At 36.4% G+C, this 23,631-nt stretch overlaps 1 protein-coding gene across 1 annotated transcript in view; it reads right to left on the bottom strand.

Annotated features, from left to right (window-relative positions):
- mtmr11 (myotubularin related protein 11) overlaps positions 1-21,180 on the bottom strand; it is a 32,940-nt gene extending 11,760 nt beyond the window's left edge. The window contains exons 1-10 of the mRNA XM_084435367.1: positions 20,874-21,180; positions 14,118-14,187; positions 7,382-7,518; positions 7,119-7,188; positions 6,065-6,204; positions 5,056-5,140; positions 3,911-4,058; positions 2,555-2,642; positions 1,171-1,259; positions 958-1,082 (exon numbers count right to left, since the gene is read on the bottom strand). Of these exons, the coding sequence (XP_084291493.1) occupies positions 958-1,082; positions 1,171-1,259; positions 2,555-2,642; positions 3,911-4,058; positions 5,056-5,140; positions 6,065-6,204; positions 7,119-7,188; positions 7,382-7,518; positions 14,118-14,187; positions 20,874-20,930 (1,009 nt within the window). The 5' untranslated portion in view covers positions 20,931-21,180. The remainder of the gene's footprint in view (positions 1-957; positions 1,083-1,170; positions 1,260-2,554; positions 2,643-3,910; positions 4,059-5,055; positions 5,141-6,064; positions 6,205-7,118; positions 7,189-7,381; positions 7,519-14,117; positions 14,188-20,873) is intronic.
- Positions 21,181-23,631: the final 2,451 nt, after the last annotated feature.

The following is a 23,631-nucleotide window of genomic DNA, read 5'->3' as shown; positions in this document are numbered from 1 at the left end:
CACCACTATGAAGAATGCTGCAGGCCAGTGTGGGTTCAACCACAGCAGGAATGTGAAGCCAGACAAAACAATAAGACTGTATCTCTGCAAAACTAAAATTGATCTTTTCAAACAATAGAAGCTCGTGACCTTTGTACACAAAATCTTCAGATCCCCAACCCAAGTCTCCCAGTCTCAAAACAGCTGTTGCGCAAAGTCACAACATTTAACCACAAATGACCAAAGACATGTGAATAAAAGTGAATAAATGTTTGGAACAACAGTGACTAAATGAAGGAATTTTCACTCTGGGGTGAATTATTTCTGTAATAGAGGCCATATTATGCCCTTTTACAAAGTCTTAATGTTGTTTTTGGGGTCTGCTAGAATAAGTTTTAATGCTTGAATGTTCAAAACACATTATTTTTCACATATTTGACATTGTTGCAGGTCCCCTCTTCCCAGTCTGTCAGTAACGCTCTGTTTAGTTCCTGTCTCTATGAAGTCCCTCCTTATGAAAAGAGCAATGTGCTCTGATTGGTCGGCTGGACCAGTGTGTTGTGACCTTACCATAACCGTGAGTTTCAACACACTACTAACTAACTCAACCAGACCTCGCCCCCTTTTTTTGTGTATGCCTGATTTAAATGAGGAATAAAACTCAAGACTACAATCGAGTTCAGAAACAGAAACAGTGACACTGATATAGAGAATAACTCCCTTTGGAGTGGCTTTGTGACATTGCAGACCTTTTTTCATGCTCAAACAGCAACATTACACACTAAAGAAAGTTGAACATGTAAATAAAAGCATAATAGGACCCTGTTTTGGATCCTGATGTGCAGTTGCACCCATCAAGCTTGCCAGACCAGCATCACCAAGTTGGAAAAGCAACAACCAGCATAAATTCTGGAAATTTAAGCTGGACTTTGCACCAGGGTATCACCAGTTCATCAAAAATCAACTAAACGTACTGACCGCCCAGACAAAGAGTCCGGAGTCTCGTGTGAGCCAGCTGGATATCTGCAGGTGACGGCATTTCCTCTCCCAGATCCACAATCACACACAGCTGCTGACCGCCAAAGAGCACCGACTCCAGGTTCCTGAGGATCACAGACAAGGGCTCTGTTCATCGATGGATGCTTGACTGCTGCTAAGAGATGTCTAAGTTATCTAGAAATGATGAAAAACCTGATGTCATCCTTCTCATGGTAGATGTTATTTTGGAAGCTGGCCATTCGTAGTAAGTCGCTGCCACGTGGATGTCGCCAGCACCATCGCTGAGGGGAGTTCAATTATTTATTATAAATGATAAATGCTTCTATATATATATATATATATATATATATATATAATAAAAAAAACATTTGACATCAGTAGACCAAACTGTCCCATATTAAACAGCTCACTCTGAAGATGACTATAATCGCATACAACGCTATCGTATTACTCCTTAAGACTTTAAGGAATAGTTCACCCAAAAATGATCCCAGATGTATATGAATTTCTTCTTTCAGCCGAACACATAATATCCTGGCTCTTCCCAGCTTTGTAATGGCATTGAATGGCGTCCAAGTTTTTGAAGCTCTAAAAAGTGCACCCATCCATCATAAAAGTAATCCATGTATTACTCCAGTGGGTTAATAAATGCCTTCTGAAGCCGTACGTGCGTTCATGAGAGAGTCGAGTTCTGGTGGAAGGGTGACCTCTGACCCGAAGTATGACGTAGGACGTAGCATAAGCTTAGATGAGAACAGACTTTTCTTTTCTTACAAAAATGCATCGCTTCATTTCAGAAGGCATTTATTAACCCACTGAAGTTGTATAGTATAGATTACTTTTATGATGGAGGGATGCATTTTTTGGAGCGTCAACAACTCTTTACAAGAGCCAAGATATTATTTAATATAACTCTTGTGATTGTGTTCTGCTCAAAGAAGAAAATCATATACACCTAGGTTTGCTTGAGGGCGAGTAAATTATGGGATCATTTTTGGGTAAACTATACCTTTAAAGTCTTTTGGTGATCTTTTGGTCATTTATGGTGATTTTATGTATTTTCTGAACCTTGACAGACTTACTCTTTATGAACTGTCAATGTACAGAAAAGAGCTTTGTAAACATTTCTTCAGACATTCCTTTTTTTCCCATAGAAAAAACAGCATGCACTTTGGGAACAACATGAGGATGGGTACGTCATGACAATTTTAAGTTTTGGATAAACTATTACTTTAAGGACAACATGAAACATCATTCACAAGATTTTACTTTTGCAATGTGACACATTTTAATTCAAACAATGTTCTGTGAGAAATGGGAAAATGTTGGGAAGGAATTGATTGTATCCTTATGTTTATATAATTTTGCCTTGCTCTGCAGCCTTGGTAGAAAGTATTTACATTTTGATTATGATTACAATACAAAGTATTATGAAAACAAAAGTTAGGAACATTCCATTTTGGAACATTCATCGAATACGTAAACAGTGATTTTATCCTTATCCCATGTCATATTTAATTTCATGTTGTGTTTAAAAGGGTTGGTGTTTTGTAAAGGCATGTCAGAATGAACTCACTGGGATGCGTCCCTCATTGAAGTGGGCAAATGTTTTCTTGAGCTCTGTGTCTAGGACCCTCTGAGGAACCACATTGAATCTGGGCAGACTACAAGAACACAGAAGAAAAAAAAGTGTTAGCAGTTTCCACATGTGAGTATGATTGGATATCCTTGTGAAAACATGATATTATGTGGTGAGCTCTCATCAGGACTGCATTTATCTGGTCAAAAACAAAATATTACTACAATTTAAAATAACTGTTCTCTATTTGAATATATGTTCAAATGTAATTTATTCCTGTTATCAAAGCATTTGAATAAGCATAAGCATAAGAATTTTAGCATCATTACTCCAGTCTTCAGTGTCACATGATCCTTCAGAAATCATTCTAATATGCTGATTTGCTGCTTAAGAAACATTTCTTATTATTATCAATGCTGAAAACAGTTTGAGTTTGTTTAAGGATTTGATAAATAGAAAGTTCAAAAGAACAGCATCAACTTGAAATAGAAATCTTTTGTAACATTATAAATGACTTTACTGTCAGTTCTGGTTTATTTAATGCATCCTTGCTAAAAAGTATTAATTTCTTTACAAGAAATAAATGACCCCAAAGTGTATAACGCATTTGGATAAGCATGCAATATGCAACTACAGCACACAGTAGTAATACACACCCTGCAAAGTTCAATTAAACCATCAAAATATGAGGAAAATATTTTAAAATATTTTAAATCGGAGGGCAGAACAAAACACTAAACTTGGTTAGGGTATTTATCTGACCAAATTATTTGGCAAAAAAAGGGATAAATTGCAGCTACAGGTTATATTTTTATGCAGAAAAAAAGTATACATTGACTACAACATAATCAGTTATTAATATATCATTGGTCTCATTGTTCATAATTTCTTTGTATGGCAGCTTGGCCAAAATTATGTCTGCACAATTTGACACGATTCATTCATTTACAAATAAAACAACTGACTCCAAGCACAACTACGCAATATGTGGAAAAAATCATTAACACATTTTTATAATGAATAAAATAGGGTGAAGATCACTTTTGGCCCATATGGTACATGTAGCTGTTAAATAACTTTACTACTTTGCATATAAAAATCAGCAAGTGTGCCATGTTATGTTCAAATGATAACTATTATTATTTAGCTTTTTCCATCCAATTTGTGTAAATTGATCTGCTTTCTACAGGGAGGAGAACACACCAAAGGCTATTCATCAGAGAGTATGTGTGAGCAGCATTTCACAGTAACCTGTTATGGTACACACAACACCAGTCGTGTCTAAAAAGCGGAAAAACACCCTCTAATGTCAGTACTAAACTGAGCACAGGAGGTCTGAAAGTGGATCTCTACCTGGTGGACATCTCAAAGCGGTCATTGACAGAGCTGACCCTCCAGCCCGTGGCACCTGTCCTCTCCAGCTCCTGCTCCCAACCCAACGAACTCTCGAACCAGTTCATGGTGGGGTCACGCCGCCGGTTGCTTAGAAACTGCTTCATTTCTATAGACAGCATAGAGAGGCATTAAACGTTTGGATTGGTTACAAGATCCGGATTATGTGCAAAACCTCCCGAGAGCTGCAAACTCAATTTGCTTGCTGGAGAGCAAGTGGACTGGTGCAATGAACATGAACTGACTGCAAACAAACCTTGACAAGGTTGAAAAAGGGCTAGAAGGTGACCTGTTTCAGATTACTTTCCATTATTCATCCGGTTGACGGTCACTTTCCTTCTCAGAGATGTGGCTTGGCTCACATTTCCTTCTATGATTCGTTTAAATATCAAATATGCGTGGGTCAAACAGCTAGGACCGGGCGAAAACTATTATATTTCAAAATTATTCAGCTTTTTGAAAATATAAAATCACAATATTTATGTATTTGCTCTGAAATCGCTTGAAAAATAATAATATTTAGTTAAAAAAAAATAATCAAAGAATGTTTTCCAAACTGATTTTTACTAAATAAAAAAACAAAAAAAAAATACTCATTTCCATTTATACTTATCTGTATAATAATACTTAGTAAATAACATGTAGCTCATTATTGCTGTTTATTTATTAAGACTTTTAATTCATAAGCATACATATACTTATATTAATACAATTTTGCTCACTCCGATAATACAGATCTGAAACTCATTTCCTCACTTTCCTGATGCTTCAAAACCTGACAAAAACTACTGAAATGAACAAGAAATTCCAACAAGAAAGTTTTACTCTCAATTTATAAGTCGAAGACATCTGTTAATGATTGCATCATTTGGAATAGGTCACATATCAAATTACTATGTAATGTAAAAAGTGTAAAATGTAAAAAGATCATATTCACATTTTCTTCTAAATTATAATCATTGCAAAAACCCTCAGGGAACGTACTGCAGATACGCAAAAAAAATATTATATCTATAACTTTATCTATAAACACAGTATGTTCTCTCCTTGTGCGCTTTTATCTGTTGTGTCATAGTGGCTGTTTGCATTGATTATTAATAACTCACCAATACTGCCCAAAGCAGCATTTTGGAAGGAGATGATGGTCCCAGGTTTCAGTGGCTGGTAGGTCTTAGCAATGGTATACGTAATCTGAAAGCAAGTTAAAGTAGTGTGGCAGTCATTAGTTTGTTGATCAACAATAAGGCTTGAAACACATGTAGAGTGTGCACAAGTATGCACTGTGAACTCAAATACTAAGGTTAGCAGTTGGGATGGTTATCATGGCCCTGGTGGTAGATGCTGTAACCAGACAACCTGGTTAAAAAAGGCAACTTTCTTTATTGACAGCCATTCAAAAGCAGCCATGTGTTCTAATAAATTACTTTTTAATTTTTTTTACTTATAATAAATGTAATTTTAAAATGGCAATCTTTTATATATATATGCATGTATTTAATTTAATTTAAGACTATTTTGCCAATATTTGACTATATTTCCTTTTTGGCTCTTAAAAAGCATGAAATGGAAAAAATCCCATCTGCATTTGCGCATTTGAGTTTGGGGCCATTATGATTTAACACTTTTATTCAGCAAGGGTGCATTAAACTGATAAAAAGTGACCGTAAACCATTTATAAAGTTATAAGATCAAATAAATGTTGTTCTTTTGAACGTTCTATTCATCAAAGAATCCTGATTTTTTTTTTTATCAGTTTCCACAAAAACATTAAGCAGCAACTGTTTTCAACATTGATTATAATAAGAAATGTTTCTTAAGCAGTAAATCAGCATATTAGAATGATTTCTGGAGGATCATGTGACACTGAAGACTGGAGTAATGATGCTGAAAATTCAGCTTTGTATCACAGAAATAAATTACATTTTATATATTAAAATAGAAAACAGTTCTTTTAAATTGTAATAATGTTTCTCAACATTACTGTTTTTACTGTATTTTTGATCAAATAAATACAGCCTAAGTGAGCATAAACTTTTTTTAAATCGTACCGACCCCAAATATTTTTTAACAGTAGTGCATGTCTAGCCGTACAGTTTTCCTTATTTGAGGACAAACCTCCACAGCTTGAGTATCAGGTGTGAGTCTGTCGAACAGGAAGCAGAGAACACGCAGGTCTCGGCAGTACAACACCAGTTCCTCCGGGGTGAACTTCAGGGAGCAGGTAGGGGTCACGAGCTTGGTGCGCGACGGTCCCACTACAACAGACAATTCTATGTATTACATACTAATATGTCGCACATACTAGTCAACTAGTCGTCTTTAATGCTCTGCCATGATGTGTTAAGCCTGACGTGATAAGAAATCTTTGAAGTCCACTTTTACACTCCGTTTCAAACTGTTAAAATGACAAATAAATGCATACTCCGAGAGCACTCCACTAGATATGATTGATTATACCATCTAGATGCTCAAAATCGAACGAGTGAATGCACGTTTTAAACAGCTTATTGTACACGTAAGTTAATCACCGTTCTAATGCGCTGCTGCATTGTAACGCACACACAGACAGACAGTAGCGCACAGATCGCACACACACAGAAACATTCAGTAGCGCAGAAACTTACTGTCAACACTGTTATGTGATTTATCAATAAAATAGCTTAAAAACTGAAAAGTTCTAGCCTATATTTCTTGGTAACTAAAACCCACAGCTTCACTATTAGTAGAGAGACGCTGCCAAGTAGACTTAATTTACACACATTTGCTCACACACTAATGCATTCATATAAATGTAATCTTTACTGTGCTACTTTATCTGTATATGATTTAGAAATCTGTGAGAACTATAACAACCCAAAGACAAAAGAACTTATGTAGGAGCAATAGCCTTGTGGCAGCGCTGAATCATACGCCATAACTGTGTACAAGAGTCTCAGTTCGAGGTTCAGGCTTATTTGTTCATTAATGACGTCATCAGAGACTAGTCGAGGACGACTCGACTTTAAATCACATAAATGTCGACTTAAAAATATCTGAAGTTGTTCAACCCCTAATATGTATTAAAGCATTGGGTTAAAATGTGACTTAGATATGTTTTTGACAGGTTATATGAAGACCAAATGACCGACCATCCATCCATCCATCCATCCATCCATCCATCTTGCCTCACCTGCCACAACTTTGTCAATAGAGGCGAGAGCTACATCATGATCTCCTAGCAGCACGGGATCTGCATTATCCTAGGAGAAAACAAGGAGAAAAAGAAGCCATCAAGACAAATATGTCTGCAGAGGATGTGACACTAGACTGCCAGAGACTTTATAAACGGCAAAAAGCACTTCACAGTTCACAGTAAGGCTCAACTTTACACGAAAAACAGAGAAGCGCCTGGATTCTCATTCCGGAAACATCTCAGCAATCTGTGGCACTCACGTCAGCTTTCTGGCTGTCCTGAGGCACGAAGGCTACTCTGAAATGAGTGCAGAATAGAGTCCCAGACAGCCAGCCTCCTCCTTCCTTAGCCGTCAGCTTCTTCCTCACCAGGACGGCCCGCTGCAACACACACTCTCCTGAAGACCAACACACAAATCACACACATGATGAAAACTGTTAGCTTGGAGTCATCTATACTGCTTAAGGTTTACTATATCAACAGGAAAATGTGGAAGTAAAATCACATAAACATCTGGTTTTTAAGTCACAGACAATCTTCAAAGGCTCTGTAGGCCACATATATAAAGGATCTGTGGTATTTCAAAAATAGTTTGAGGGAAATTATGAGTCTGTTGACATAAAACAGACACGATAATAAAAAATAAGACATAGGACAGAAGTTTAATGCTGGTAGAGCCTCTTAAAGCCGGCAGAGTCAGACATGAACACGCTCTCAACACTTGAAATGAGTCGGGTTGCTCTTATTGCTCTTGTGGTCACTTTGCAAAGGCGAGTTGCTTGATTTTATGACTCTCAAGGGTGCGTTGGACCTCAAAGCTCATTCCTGAGGCATCATGGGAGCAGATGTCAGAGAGAGCAGGACGGAAGCAGAGAGATCGGACTGTCACGGTGATTACTGGACTATTAGAAAAACAGAGCGCTTAGGATTCACTGGACAGTTTCATTGTTGTTATTTTTTACTAAATCTAAAACTATCAATTTTTAAATTATTTAAATAAATATACACTAGCTATATTGAAAATATTTAAAAGAAAATGTAAAAATAACAAAAAAAAAATCACAACAAAATTACTAAAATGGAACTAAAATTAAAAAGAAAATTGAAAATATGAAATAAAAGGCCATTCAAAATATTAACAAATAAGTATTATACATTATAGTATATAATATGTATTAGCAGCGACAACGTAACGTCTTTTATTTCTCAATTTAGCTCAAAATTAAACCGTTTCAATCATAATGAATAACACTAATTCATTTCAGTTTGAGATTTGCTACTGTGCTCATCTGAACCACACATCCAGTTTCATTTGTTTTTGTCAGCATTTGTTTTCCATTACCCTTCACTTTCAGGCAAGAGTAGCGTGCGCAACCACAGCCATGCTATACCTCTCAGATTCACATCAGCCTGATTTCTTTTTCAAGGTTTTAGGCTACCGTATGACGTTACGTGAACGAGGAACCATTTAGCATGGCCACATCTCGCATTCCCAGTCTTAAAAGACCAAACATCTATCTTATCATTTCAAAAGCTTTTACTTAAAACATTGCCGGCAAGGGTTTAGTAGTAGGACTGGGTTACAGTGACTTTAAACCAGTAAGATCAAGAAGACCTTTTTTATAGAAAAGCACACAGAAAATGTACTCACATAATTAGCTCACAGTCCTCCTGGGCTCTTAAAACAGCAATAAAAAAAAATAAAGTAAAAAAAATAAAAATAAAAAATAAAAAAAACAATAATAAAAATAAAAAAAACAATAAATGAAAATAATTTATAAATTAATAAATAAATAATAATAAAAAAAGTAAAAAAAAAAAGAAAAAGAAAAAGAAATTTTTTAATTAAGAAATAAATAAGTAATACATTAAATGGGTAGAAAATACAAATAAATAATAAGTAATAAACTAAAAAAAAAAAGTAATACATTAATAAAGAAACAAATAAAAATTAACAATAAATAAATACAAATTAAATAATAAACGTGTACATAAAAAAATAAGTAATAAATAAATAAAGTAAATACATACATACATGGTTTGCTAATAGTTTAGCCAATAACAAAACTTCTCTGCCTGTCAGTCATTTTGAGCTGGTTTGCTGCTAGAACTCAGAACTTACTGGGGTTTTGTCCCAGTTACAGGAATAAACCACAAAGTCAAATAAAAAAAAAAATACACTAACGCAGCTAAATAACACCATCTGCTGCAGACACTGCCAAAAAACTAATTCCTTTCTTTTCACCCACCCTAAATAAGAACATACTAACTCTACATAACAATTAAACAGTATCTTATGGGGTATGTTTAAAATTGCATATTATACTGTTTTTGAAATATGCAGTATGTGTTCAAAATGACTCATTTTGATTCTGAGATGCTAACTGGATGCCATTCTCTAAATTAAACATAACAAGGTCACGTTACAACATTGAAGCGTACTACATGTTTGAATAATTTATCATCGCATTACATACATATCTTTTTAAATAGCAGTCAACAGTATATACGGTATAATCCACTCTTTCAAAATCCTCTGACCCGTTCACCCCCAGGGACCGATTCAGTTTCCTCTGTCCTGCGTTGGAGGGTTATCAGAGATCGTGTGGATGGTGGTCGAGACTTACACATGACTGCGTGTGTGTCCACGGGGATCTGCAATGTGAGCCCTTTTGACTCCGAATGGTTAATCTGTGTTTGAGCGCTCCATATTCAAACCACTGTGGATGGATGACACTTGTGATATCTATAAGCTTAGACCTCTAAGATTCAAATGAATGAGGATCCCATAACAAAGGAGTAGTCATGACATGTGCTGCTTCAGACTGGTGTTCAACCGAGAATATTATCTGTTATATTGTGTTATAACTGTCAACACTGCCTATATTTTACTACTGTATCTACTGTATTTATGTCTATATTGTACTAGTATATACACTACCACTCAAAAGTTTAAAGTCGGAAGATTTTTCAAAGTTTTTGAAAGAAGTCTCTATGCTCCCCAAGGCTGAATTTATTTGATCGAAAATAAAGTAAAAACAGTTATATTGTGAAATATTATTACAATGTAAGATAACTGTTTTCTGTTAATATATTTAAAAATGTAATTTATTCCTGTGATTGCAAAGAATTTTGAGTGTCACATGATCCTTCAGAAATCATAAAAGTAATTTGACACTATATGGTTGACAAATTCAAATTCAAATTCAAATTATTTATAAAGCACTAAATAAAACAACAAAGTTGACCATAGTGCTGTACAAGCAATAAAACAATGAGCAGAGAAAAACAAATAAAAGAAAATGCATATCCATCTAAATAGATAGTATAAACATCATAAAACAGTCAAAAAACGTATATTATAAAAAGGAAATAAATGACACTAGCACCCTCCACACTAATCTTGATCGAACGCTATCATAAAAAAATATGTTTTCAAATGAATGCTTTCAGCACTACCTGTATTTTTGTAGGTGTCAATAAACAAAACCGCTTTTTATACATCCACTAAAAACAACTGCCACACCATATTGACACTTCTCATGAAAACTTTCCACCTAATTCACAACACTTGCATACGCACATGCATTTGATCTTCACCTCGTTCTAATGTCGATGAACTTGGAGTATTCTATATTAGTGACCGAGGTAGTAATTTGAGTAATTTGGTCGGAGCCGATAGCCTCGTGGGCAGCGCACTGAAATGTAGCTCTGCTGCGCTTCAGGCGACCCGAGTTCGAGTTCTGGCTCGCGGACCTTTCCCGATCCCATCCCCCTCTCTCTCCCACTTTGCTTTCTGTCTGTCATAATAAAGGCAAAAACACCCCCAAAAAATCATGGCCTAATGTAAGAGAGTCAGACTTGTAACACAAAGGTTGTAGGTTCGATTCTCAATACCAGCAGGAAAATGTCAATACCCACGACTTGAGCCCTTGAGCTTGGGCATAGCCAGAACTTTATTTCAGGGGTGGCCAAATAAGATCCAGGGATTTTATTGGGGTGGCAAATTATTATTTTATTTTTATCCTGCTTTAAAATCTAGAGAAAATAACTTAACATGCAATCTAACTGTGATCATGCATAGCCTGCGTGGAATATCTTAAAACTAATGTGGAATGGAACACACATAAAACGGATTTCAACAAACACTGGTTAAACATTGGATCATCGTTCCTATGTAATGATTGCATTTTTGCCTGGCATTAATTCTCTTTCATAGACAAAGAGTCTCAGACACAAACGCTATCAACCCATACCATAACCGGTAGAGCTCCTTGAGTAGCCTATAACCAATCAAATGGCTTGTAGTTATAAGTAAACATTGCCATGTCCACTTATTATAGGTTATTTTTTCCATATTAATAGGTGAAGTGACAACTTAGTTCAGCTGGAGTGTGTACATGGCCTTTGTTCCAGTGTCATAGTTCTTTGAACTGAGAAAAGTCTGCTGTTAAAGCAGAGAAATTGATTTTGCAACAGGGGTGTCGAGAGGTAGCCAAGCTTCAATAATGCATGTGCACTAACTTAGATGTGTTAAATGCAGAGGATAAATTCTGAGTATGTGTTACCGTACTTGGCCATCACATCACATCACAAATTATAAGTGTCTGCCGCACACCCTTTTAGAAGCACATACATTTAAGATCTATATCTTTGTTGAAAAGTTAATTTTAAAATGACACATTTTATTTTAATTTTATAAGGCCAACAAGAGCGCGTACGAGTGGTTTCAGTTGTTCCTACATTTAGAATAAATTTTAGAATGAAAGATATTGATGAATCATGATTTATTCGTAAAAACGTTCGTACACAGATTTCTTAGTGAATGAGACTTCCTCAAAAAAGTTAAATTAGTTCTGAGAAAATAAAATATGAAAATAATGCAACAGCTTTAGACGTCTAGACATTTAAAAGTGTGGTTTAGCTGTCCAACGTTTTGGGGCAACTGTATTAAATGCCCTTGAGGATTTTATTGAATTCACAAATGTAAACAGTAAAAACACAGACAGGTGTGTGTGTGTGTTTGGAGTCCAAACAGTAAGACTCTGAAAGCTGAATAACAACAAAGACTAAGCCGTGTGTGAGCAGAGCGTTGAGGTTAGTAGCGGCTCTATTAAATGTTGATGCGTTGTGAATCGCTCTATGCTCCCAAAGGGCCGCTGAGAGTAAGTGCTGATATGAAGCGTTACAGATTAGGTTGTCCGGGTCGGACTCACGGCCTGCCAACATTCCTGAATAAAGCTGCTGCTTTAACACACTGCTGACGCTGAGATTATGGTGAGGGGCTGCCGGGGTTCGACACACACTCAGCACACTAAGCGATTGTTTTCTGAGCCCATTCACACCCACATACACAGACTGTTATTCTCCCGCACAGACCACAACCATCCAGACCTGGTGCTTTCCTTTTGGGATCAACTACCTAAAAGCAGCGAAGCATTTGTCAGTAGGGTTTTCAAAACAGTGTAACTTTTCCAACAAAGAGCGGAGTCACATGCCAAAACACTACATCACTGTTTTCGTGTGTCACGTTGTACTAAATAAACACACTCTCCTAGAATATTCCCCCCTCTTAATATTCAACAATATTATTGATCTGACTGTACTGACGCTGCTGTATGAGAACTAAGCTGGACGATGACAATTTTTTTTGCAGAACTGTTTTATAGATAAACTCATTTAATAATTGATGATCTTTACAACGGACCTAAATTAACACTGAACTGACTTCAGTTGAACAACAGCTGAAATGCATCATTTTCCTGTTATGACTGTAAAGCTGCTTTGAAACAATCTGTATTGTCTAAAGCACGATATAAATAAAGGTTATTTATAGTTATACGTAGATATGTGTTATCTTATCATTGTTAAAGGTAGGGTAGGCAATTTTCATAGCAGCTAGCAATAGCAAGCTAGCTTCGAAAGCATGAGATCCTGAGATTCACAGCTTCTCCAAAGCCGCGTCACGAGACCAGAGATGGCGTTAAATCTGCTTTTTAAAACAATGAAAAGAAGCAATGTAGGAGAATAGTATGCGAAAATGGTGGGAAACTCTGTATATTCGTGCAGTTCCGATTTTAAGCTTGTGACATATAAACGCACACATCATCCTGATCATTTAGCGTTCTATTTAGCATTTTATTTAGCATTAGCATTAGGATTAGCATTTTATTTAGCATTCATGTAAACACTACGTTCAGATTCATCAATCGGAATGAATTAATTTAGATTGAACAAAAGGAGTCCGTGTTAACGTAGCTACTGTTCCTGACTTTTTTTCAGCAAGAATGCATTAAATTGATCAAAAGTGACAGTAAATACTTTTATAATGTTACAAAATATTTCTATTTCAAGTAAATGCTGTTCTCTTGAACTTTCTATTCATCAAAAAAATCCTGAAAAAAGTTGATCATGTTTTCCACTAAAATATGAACGGTTTTAAAAATGGATCAAATAAGAAATATTCTGATTTCTGAAGGATCATGTGACACTGAAGACTGGAGTAATGATGCTGAAAATTCAGCTTTGCTCACAGGAATAAATTACATTTTAAAATGTATTAAAAACATATTTCACAATAATAAGTTTTTTACTGTCTTTTTGATCAAATAAATGCAAACATGTTGAGCTCTACTTTTAAAAAAAAGAAAAAAAAGAAAAAAAAAAGCATTAAATCTTACTGATATGAAACTTCTGAACACTAATGTAAATGACTATCAAAAAAAAAACCCATAGATAAAACATGGAAATCCTTTTGATAAATCTCAAAGTTATAAAAATAACTCTTGGTTTGTGTGTCTGTTGTTGTCTCTAGCTGTCTAGTGTGTGAGCTTTGTTGTGTATGTGGTTTTTATGTTCTGCAGAGCAGGAACCTGCTGAAAATCAGTTTTATACTGAGCCAGGCCCGATTGTCCTTAATCTTTTCCTGTTTTAAAAATATAAATAAATAAATAATAAATAAATAAATCAAAATAAGCTTGCATTGTGAGACTTCACCTGGTAAACAGCAGAGGCCGAGCACATCTCTCCCCCGCGCGTGAAGGCTACTGTGGCTCATCATCCTCTCCTGTAGCAAACACACACAAAATAAAGAAATTAAGCTACGAAACTGGTGGATTGACTGATTCACTCAAAATGCATTCAAATCATCTGGTTCAGGAAGTACAGAATAATAGCAACCTGATTAAACAGACATGTTTATGCTAAAAATACCTACGCCTTTGCCTTCTGATGGTGTGAAACAGGAAATAGGGTCTAAAATGTATATGCTCTGGTCAGAATGGTGGTTTATTTTTTACCAAAAGCACTTTGTGGCTCTATATTTCAATGCATTGCCTAAATAGTCTTTCAGGTTTCATTTCCCAAAGTGCAACTGAACCACAAAAGTAGCTTCATTTACAAGAGGCTAAAACTGCACACGCTGATGTTATCGTCCCATTTAAAACAAAGCGTCTTTCATTTGCCGTCCACTACTGAGTAGAACAGAAGTATAACAGGGGTGACATACTTCCAGTGGTCTGAACCCACAGCTCCTATCACGCCGCAAAGGAGAGTTTGAACCAGAAGCATCTGACTACATCATGCACATAATAACTGCGGTTATTCAAATGTTCAGAGTTAAATTAAAGTGCCTGTATTATGCTTTTATATTATTAAGAGTCGAAATAAGGCTTCAGCAATTCCATCTCATTTCTCTTCACACTACATAACAAATTTGCATAATGCCGGCCTATGGTCTTCATTGGCTGCATGTGAACAACGTCTACTTTGACCCGCACTCAAACACTAGCTGAGGCCTGGAAGAGTTTGGTTTGTGTTGTCGACATGTTGAGAAGACCGTTTTCTGCACTGCGAATCCACTTTAAATGCACCTCTAAAGGAGGAGGAATCGGGCTCAAATTGATATGGTAAAACCGACACCATTGTTACTGTTCTTCTCACTGTGTATCAAGTGCTGAGGAAGACTCCAGAGCTGAAATTCAGATATAGTAATGGGCATTTTGTTTACGAACTGTAAGCGGTCGGCCAATCACAACAGACTGGGCCATCGACCAATCAGAGCACAATCAATAAACAAAAAATCCCGTTCAACAATCAAGAAAAGTTTTTCTAAGACAACTTTGTATACGATTTTTTTTTTTTTTTTTTTTTGGAGGAAATACTGTTTATATATAGAATAATTTTTTACTGGCTCATAAGTTTCAGTTCAGTTTTTATAAATTTAGTTGCAATTGATTCTAATTGAGCCCGTCAGAATAAAATCCACAAGAAAAAGAAGAAAGTGTTTTATTCTGTGTTTTTTTTAACATCTGGAGTGGAGTGGAGTTTTTGTTTTTAAATGTTCATGGTCGCATGGTCACACTTTGCATGTTTGGTTTGATTAAAACAAACCCTGGTGCGATTGCTCAGTTAGTGCGGTTCATTTGAATAAGTGTGAACGCTGCCATCTGAACTGGTGCACCAAACAAGCGGAACGAGAGGCTGAAAAGATGGGTCTCGTCCACTTCCAAACGAACTCTGGTGCGGTTCGACTGAAATATGAACGCAACATGGACCAAAGGCATGTAAACGAACCAAAAACAGGACATGATGTCACAAGATGTGACCCTAAAAAGGACAGAATGCTCAAGCACAGCGTCATAGTCACAATGTTTCCCATCACAGTTCGGTACAGCATCAGAACCGCGTCTCCTCGCAGCAGATCTTTGTTTGTGTGTGACAGAGGGATTCCTGACGTTGTTTTGACTCCTTTACACATTTTATAAGTTCTTCACGAGTTCTCAGCTGGTCCAAATACCATCATGTGTCGGCTATGCACATACAACGAGTGCATTTAGCTCGGCACACAGCATTGTTTTGGATGTTCGGTAAGTTCTGTCACGAAATATACGTAATAAAAGCCGACCAATCATGTTGTGAACATATCCATATGCTTTAGGTTCGGTGTTAAAATGCCAACGTGAACGCCAAGCGAACCGAACTACAAGTGTGAACACACCCAAGACCTGAAGATAAACGACAACAAAGCTTTCTAAACAGAGAGGTTAGAAAATTTCAACTAAGATAAGAACAAAGGCATGCAGTAAGTGCTAGTATGTTTGTTTGCTTACTTTCAGGCTTAAGCTTTTATCTCCCTGTGATCAAAACACACACACACACACGCACACTGTATTTATGGGGATTTTTTTCTTCCAAACTTACTCCAATAATCTAAATTCCACTCTGCAGCATTCCTAAAGGAATGTATTTCCAGACAGGAGTCATCATGCATTCAAATCCCAGTGAACTGGACAGCCTAACATCTCAGAAGTGAATAAACATGCAATTAGTGCAGGACAGATAAATGGAGAAGAAGAAAAAAAAAAAAAACCTCAGTAGCACATTTCTGCTGAGGGTTCAGTTCTTCGAGTCACATGGTCGCCACCGCTATCATGTAATCTCTTTCATTGCCTCTTTCTTCTCCATTAAACACATCCCTCCCTCCTCTCAGCTTCAGCCAAGACTCACTGCAGTTTCCATTGCTCATGGCTTCCCCTGGTTTCTGTGGCCAGAGAATGCAGCCGAGGGAACATACAGGCCTCTTCTCCCCTGAATCAGACAGAAACAGGACGGCCAGCGAATGTGTGGATGCACTATATACACCATATAAACCTTACACTGTTAAGTTTATTAGTCATCGCCCAGAGCCACAATAAGCCTTTGTGCAGGGCATCAATCTAGAGCTAAATGAGGCAATAGAGGCCCGGTGTGACGCTTTAAAGAGCTGAGCTATTGTTTAGCGCTCATTATTTTCCTGCACTCCATGCGTGCATCTCTCATTCTCTCAACAGCAAAGAAATGTCAACAAATGGGAACAATGCATCCATTTCCATAAAACTTTAGAAGTATTTTCTCCTTTGTTTCTTACAAAACTTATATACCTAAAATTAAAAATCATTCCTGTCTAGTCATGATGCTGCCTTTCTGTTTCTCCCAACTACAACCAGCCTAAATACTAATACCATAACAATGAAAAATAAATAAATAAACATAACTGAAAGTTGATTAGTATAATTATATATATCTTTACTGTCACTTTTGCTGAAAGTACTAATTTATTTTTATATGTATAAAAACTCTTACTGGCCCCAAACTTATGAATGGTTAGTAAAGCAAAACATTGGAAATATTAGAAGGATTTCTGAAGGATCATGTGACACTGAAGACTGGAGTAATGATGCTGAAAATTCTGCTTTGCATCACAGGGATAAATTACATTTTAATATATATTAAAATGGAAAACAGTTATTTTAAATTGTAATAACATTTCACAATATACTGTCATTACTGTATTTATAATCAAATAAATGCAGCCTTGTTGAGCATGAAAGACTTCTTTCAAAAACCTAACTGTTCCAAACATTTGATCTGTAGTGTACATTTCGCTTGGTGAACGATAAAACACAAAAAAATCCCACAAAAAGGATCAGAGCCATATCTAAAGACCTTAGGCGAGCAGAACACGCTAGCAACCAAACACCCACAATACCCTAGAACCGTGACAGTAATTTAGAATGGGCCAACGTCATTCACTAAAAAAATAAATATTTAGCAAAAATAATCTAGTTTATGTAGATTTATATGCACAACCACTACTCCAGCTATTTTTGTCTAACAAAGCTTACAGCGATTTTATTAAGATGTCTCATGTCTCATAAGGAAAGGCAGTGCAGGAAAAGCTCCAAGTTCAATTAGAGGGTGTGTCACAGTCTTGTTTATGTTCTGCACCGTCTTTTTATAGAATTTTAAGTATTTTTTTTTACAAAAAAAACCCTTCAGCAAATCCCTTATTTAAACAACCACTCATCTCGCACCAAAACCAGATGACGGCATTCACTTCAATAACATAAGCTGAATCAATTACATACGCCACCATGGCGTGTTCCACTCAAACCAAACCAAACAAAGCAACAATGAATGAGGTATTTCTGATCTTGGAAGTCGCCCTACAGTAGAATATTTGGATTTTGACCCATGGGGGAACCAGCGAGCCATATTTATAGATTTATTATTTAAACCATCGACATTCCAAACAGGCTGATCCCAAGACTCCCATTTAAAGAACTAGAAAACTCCACTCTGAAACAGTGTCGGCTCATGGATTTTAAAATAGAGACGGCACATTAATCGTAGCGGTCTGGGGATCCTTTCCAGAGGATTTTTTTTAATGGATTTTTTTTTATTTTTTTTTAAGAAAATATAAATATAATTTCACTTACCTAGCCTATCAAAATAAATGTCCGTGTTATTCGGCATTCATCCGTTCAGTGAAGCTGATTGCTGTAGCCTATATGTCCAACTGCAGAACAGTCTTCCTTCATTTTTAATATGCAGCTGCTGCTTGAATGAAATCTTAGTAAATTTGTTGGCGATCAAATATTCAATATCTTTACTCTCTCTTCATAATTAAGGTAGTTGGTATATTATCAGCAGGAGCAGTTCAAACTAATATCACATAATTTACGTCTTTGTGATGATTGGTTGATATACCAAGGGAGGCTAGCTGCCTCTGCAATGTATTTTTTCTCAACACTCTAAACGCTAAAAGTGAAATACTCAATGGTTATTGGCTAATTTATTTGTATTTTTTTTTACCAATGGAGTCTATAAGTACCAACGCAGAATCCCCAAATCAAATACTTCCCTACTATATATTACGCGAGAACAATAAGCGAAACGTCCACGGACGTCCTACTACTTCCATAGAGATTCTGAAGTCTGCATTCGATGGACACTTTAATATCCCATGAGTCCACGGGGAGTATTTATGACTGGCAGTGAAGCGACGTAACTGACGCTGGTAGGTCACATGAGTGTAACAACATGGCGGATGTAGTACGTCCAAATTTCATTCATACTATATAGAACATACTTGTTAACAGTTGCAAAGTAAGTTCAAATTCAAATGTAGTCCCTACTCAGACAGTATATGATTTTGGGCACAGTCTCTGGCTATGGATTTGCCTTCTCCGTCCCCTCAGACTCGCCTCAGCACAGTTTTCCGAACGGCAGATTCAGCATGTCTGAGGAAGAGCGGCGGTGGTTCTGACTTCAGTAATATTTTATGGTGTTACAATAGTGAAATTACAACAAGAAATTCACATTCTGAGACATGAAATTAAACTAATAACTGGGAATTTTATTTAACATTCAATTGCCCTTCTCCCGTTTTCCACCTCAAAATTTAGTGTAGGCTTTGTCTCCCCTGACGAACCGCCACTGTTCTGAAGGATGACTGTTATGACTGGGTTACTGGTTTGAGCTGGTTTAATGACTTTTAAAATGAAAAAGCCGATGTGGTGAAGTCTCGCCACAACTGCTACATTCACAATTCCTTTTCCATGTGTTAATTTACACAGCACTGGAGCAAAATATAGGTCGGCCCATTCTCAAATGCACCGGCTTGGGTGGGCTCTGACACCATCTATACACTCAGACACTCGGATTCATTTTCTGTGCAGGGAACAGCCACTTGGATTACATGTCTGACACTGCACACAATGCATATTCAGAATCCACACACCAAGTGAGTTCTGGGTAGGCTGTTTCCATGGCAACAGCCAGATGTTGTGCACATTAGGGCCTCTACGCTCTCGGGAATCCACGAGTGGAGGCATCTGCTAGCGTTTCCCCCCCCTGAGCCATCTTAAAATAGCCAGAGGAGAAAGTTATGCAGCAGAGGTGAGCACCAGCAGATTACAACTAAAGAAAGTAGATTATTAGTTCACCCAGAAACGAACATTCTGACATCATATACTCACTCGTATGTCAATCAACCGTGGAACACAAAAGGAGATGTTAGGCAGATTTCTGATTCTTCCATACAACAAAAGCAAAATAATATAAACTGCCAATCTCCAAAAACAGAAAGTAAATGAATGAACGAACGAACGCATGAGTAAATGTATAAAAACATCACGACAAAGAGGTGTATGTGTATTTGACTGGAGCATGCTAAATGCATGAATGAAATCACAAAAAATAAACCCACCACACCCTGTGAGTTAAAGGGTACACCAAAAAATCCCAACTACAAATCCTGTTCAAACATATTTAGACTGTATAATTTTCAGAAGGGTAACAAATACAAACAGCCAGACATAACCACTAAAGCAGATGTATGCTTTCCTGTTGCTTTTAAAGAGCATTTTTATAGTTTAATATTTTTTCTCAATGGAAAAACGGATTCTCAACCAGAGTTTCTGCTAAAATAAACTGAAACTATGTGAATGCCGTTTCTAAATACAATACAGTACGGATAGAATAGAACAGAAGTGTATATTCCATCATTAGCAATCACAGCATCTGAAAAATACTGGAGTTCAAATTCATTCACCAGACAAAATGAGTCATTCTTGGAAAAGTTTACAACTTTTTTTTTTTATGGAAAACTGACTTTTACAACAACTGCAGATTGTGGACACATCCATTAAAAGTGTTTCTGGTAAAATTTAATGAATGCCGTTTTCCCGGGAAAGTGACTAATCACATGGACGTGAAAGTTGCACAAACATTAGCCAACTTAAACATTTACACATCTGTTACAAACACACTGACAGGTGAAATGAATACAATTTACACAGATGTGTTCGAAACCCTTTCTCAAGATTTTGCTTGCGTAGTATAATACGAATAGACACCGCAGACACGAGAAAACAATGATAAACTCCTAAATAAATGATATTTATATTATTATTTAACCTTAATGCTTACCTTCATGTCCGGTACCATCTGTCTCACTTTAAAGGTGGTTTTGGACCCTGTCAACATGATTTCAACCTAAAACGGACCCGGACTAACAGGATAAATGGTGTATTTGGAAGAGGTTTGGTGGTGAAGGTTTGATCTGGTCCATGTTACGGAAAACGGATGGTCCGCGCGCTGTCTGCATCACTTTCACACATTTCTGCGTCCGTACTGTTAACATATCCAACTAAACGCCAAATCATCTCTAAAGCAAATGTATTTTCACACAGAGAACGCGCTTTTCCATCGCATTTGTTTACCGCCCCTTCGCCATAGTGAAATGACACGGGTGTTACTGAGTAACAAAAACCAAGAGCGAGAGCGAGTCTCTTAAAGGGCCAGTCCCGCGAAACACACTCAATGCGCTTCTGTGCGCTGCTTCCATCAGGGATCCAAACCTAGAAAACTGAAGCATTTTTTTTACATCAGTGGCTGTCTTCAGCATACTACCGTGGTAGTCTTACTATTTGCACGGTGTATATAGTATGCACAGCCTACTGTAAATAGCTTGCACATTTTGTGTGTGAAATACCCACATGACCTCTACTAAACGTGTGCTGTACACAACAGAGCACGATGCTGTGTGTAAATGTATCTCACAATGTAATGCATTCGTTTTGAACTTTCATTTACAGGGTGATGGATTAACATCTGCGCCTGGTAAGAGGTGCTTGTCTACTAACAGGTCATTCCAAGGGGTTAAGTCAGGTTTGGCTGGTTAGCATAGCCCTGTTAGCCCTACTGGTACAAACACATCATTTGGAAAAGCATCGTTTCCATTGACATCCATTCAAAATTAGCTATATATTCTTTTTTTCTTTTTATTATAATTATAGTATTATAATATGGAAAAATACTATAGTAGATGTTTTACCAGTGCCCAGGTCTTTTTTGGAGACTTAAAGCATGACATCATTGAGATTGCAAAATATCAGCTTCTAGCCATACGTGAAATAATTTAGAGGCAAGCATAAATAGTAATTTTGTTAATCAATAGAATGTATGATTTTTTTGTTAATTATATTTTTTTGCAAATTAAGACCTTATCAATTCCCTTTAGAATTTCAAAATTCTTAGCTTTTCCATGACAGTAGTAGGCTATATATGGCAATATGCTGTTCCAAGCAGAACCAGTATCTTCAATTTTTTATATTTGTTTGACTAAATTAAGTCTATTGAATATTTTTGTTTATAACACTATGAGTATATATCAGTTTGAGAATATCTATCTATTTATTTATCCATCCATCCATCCATCCATCCATCCATCCATCCATCCATCCATGGAAAATGCATACAACAATCAGCTATTCATATTTCATTCATAATTTCTTTGTATGACAGCCTGGCCAAAAATGATGCACGCACAATTTGCCATGTTTCATTGCGTTATCACAAATAAAATAAAAATGTACTCCAAGCGCAACTATGCAATAGGCTTACAAAATCTTTAATCAATTATTTTTACAGTATTTAAATAAAGATGTCAATTTTCTTAGGCCAGACATCCATCCATCCATCAGTCTGTCTATCTCCTTATTCAGCAATACAATTATATATTATATTGTATATATTATATATATTTATATAATTCCACTTACATCCATTTAGCAAGCAGATACATTTCTAAATCTATCATTATCTAAAATGATATCGAGGGATAGGCAACGTGATTAATCTTAAGGAATCAATAACATTAGACTTGCTGCAATACAAACTTTCAAAGTTAGCAATAAGTTAAATTAATTAAAAAAGAGACATGCAAATACTAAAAAACTAAGTACTATATAAAATATAAAGTACATTCTATCATTCATAATCACACTTTTTGAAAAAATACTCAGCACTAGTGGAGTTTAGAGGTCTAAATGCTAAACCAGCAAACATTACACCAGTTCCAATTCATGGAAAGGGTTTGCATGCTAAAGAAAAAAAAAATCTAAACGTCCGGCAAGCCTATTAATGAACATTAGGTAGTGAAAGCTTTTGATTATTATTCTATGCTTTACCAATGCATCAAAATGCAAAGAAATGTCATTCAATATTTCACACTGCTGCACCATAATTCCCATCCACACAAACATGTTACAATTCACAAATGAGCAAATACACTTGACATTCCCATAGCTTTTACCACTTAGTTACCTTGTCACTTCAGTATCAATGAAGCATTTCGCAGCAGCATCCACCAGTTGTCAGATTATGAAGAGCAATCAGCGTTCAGACGGATGTGGACTGATGCAGTGTGCACTGTGTGGAAAAAGGCTTCTTGAAATTGATACCTGCAAAGCAAAAACAAATGAAACCTGATCCCAAAGATATCAGTGTTACTATTACTAATTCATCAGACTCTCACTTTGAATTTATTAGAGCAAAAGAATTCACAAGCAATAGCCCACAAAAATACCTCATAAATAAGACAAATGTCCTGAGCGCTAATCTGGCAACTACTAAAATATAAGGTATATATTATTGCATTACGAAGACAAACTAGCTTCCAATAATCCAATATATAGCCGAATTAGGGAGAGTAAACTGTATTTACTCTTTACACTGTTAACTGTGTTGTGACACAAGGCAAAGATCACATGCTGTGGTAATTAGCAGTCTTAGATGACATGCAGTGCTTTCTGGGAATTACATTTAAATGACTTTACCTTGCAGTGACTTTAGACATTTTTGAAACAATTGGAAGGAAAGATGTCAGCTGCATTTTGAGGAAGCA

The sequence above is a fragment of the Rutilus rutilus genome, assembly GCF_951802725.1.
Source record: "Rutilus rutilus genome assembly, chromosome: 17".
NCBI classification, from domain to species: Eukaryota; Metazoa; Chordata; class Actinopteri; order Cypriniformes; family Leuciscidae; genus Rutilus; species Rutilus rutilus.
Note: the sequence above shows the minus strand (reverse complement) of the source record. Positions and strands in the feature narration are given on the sequence as shown.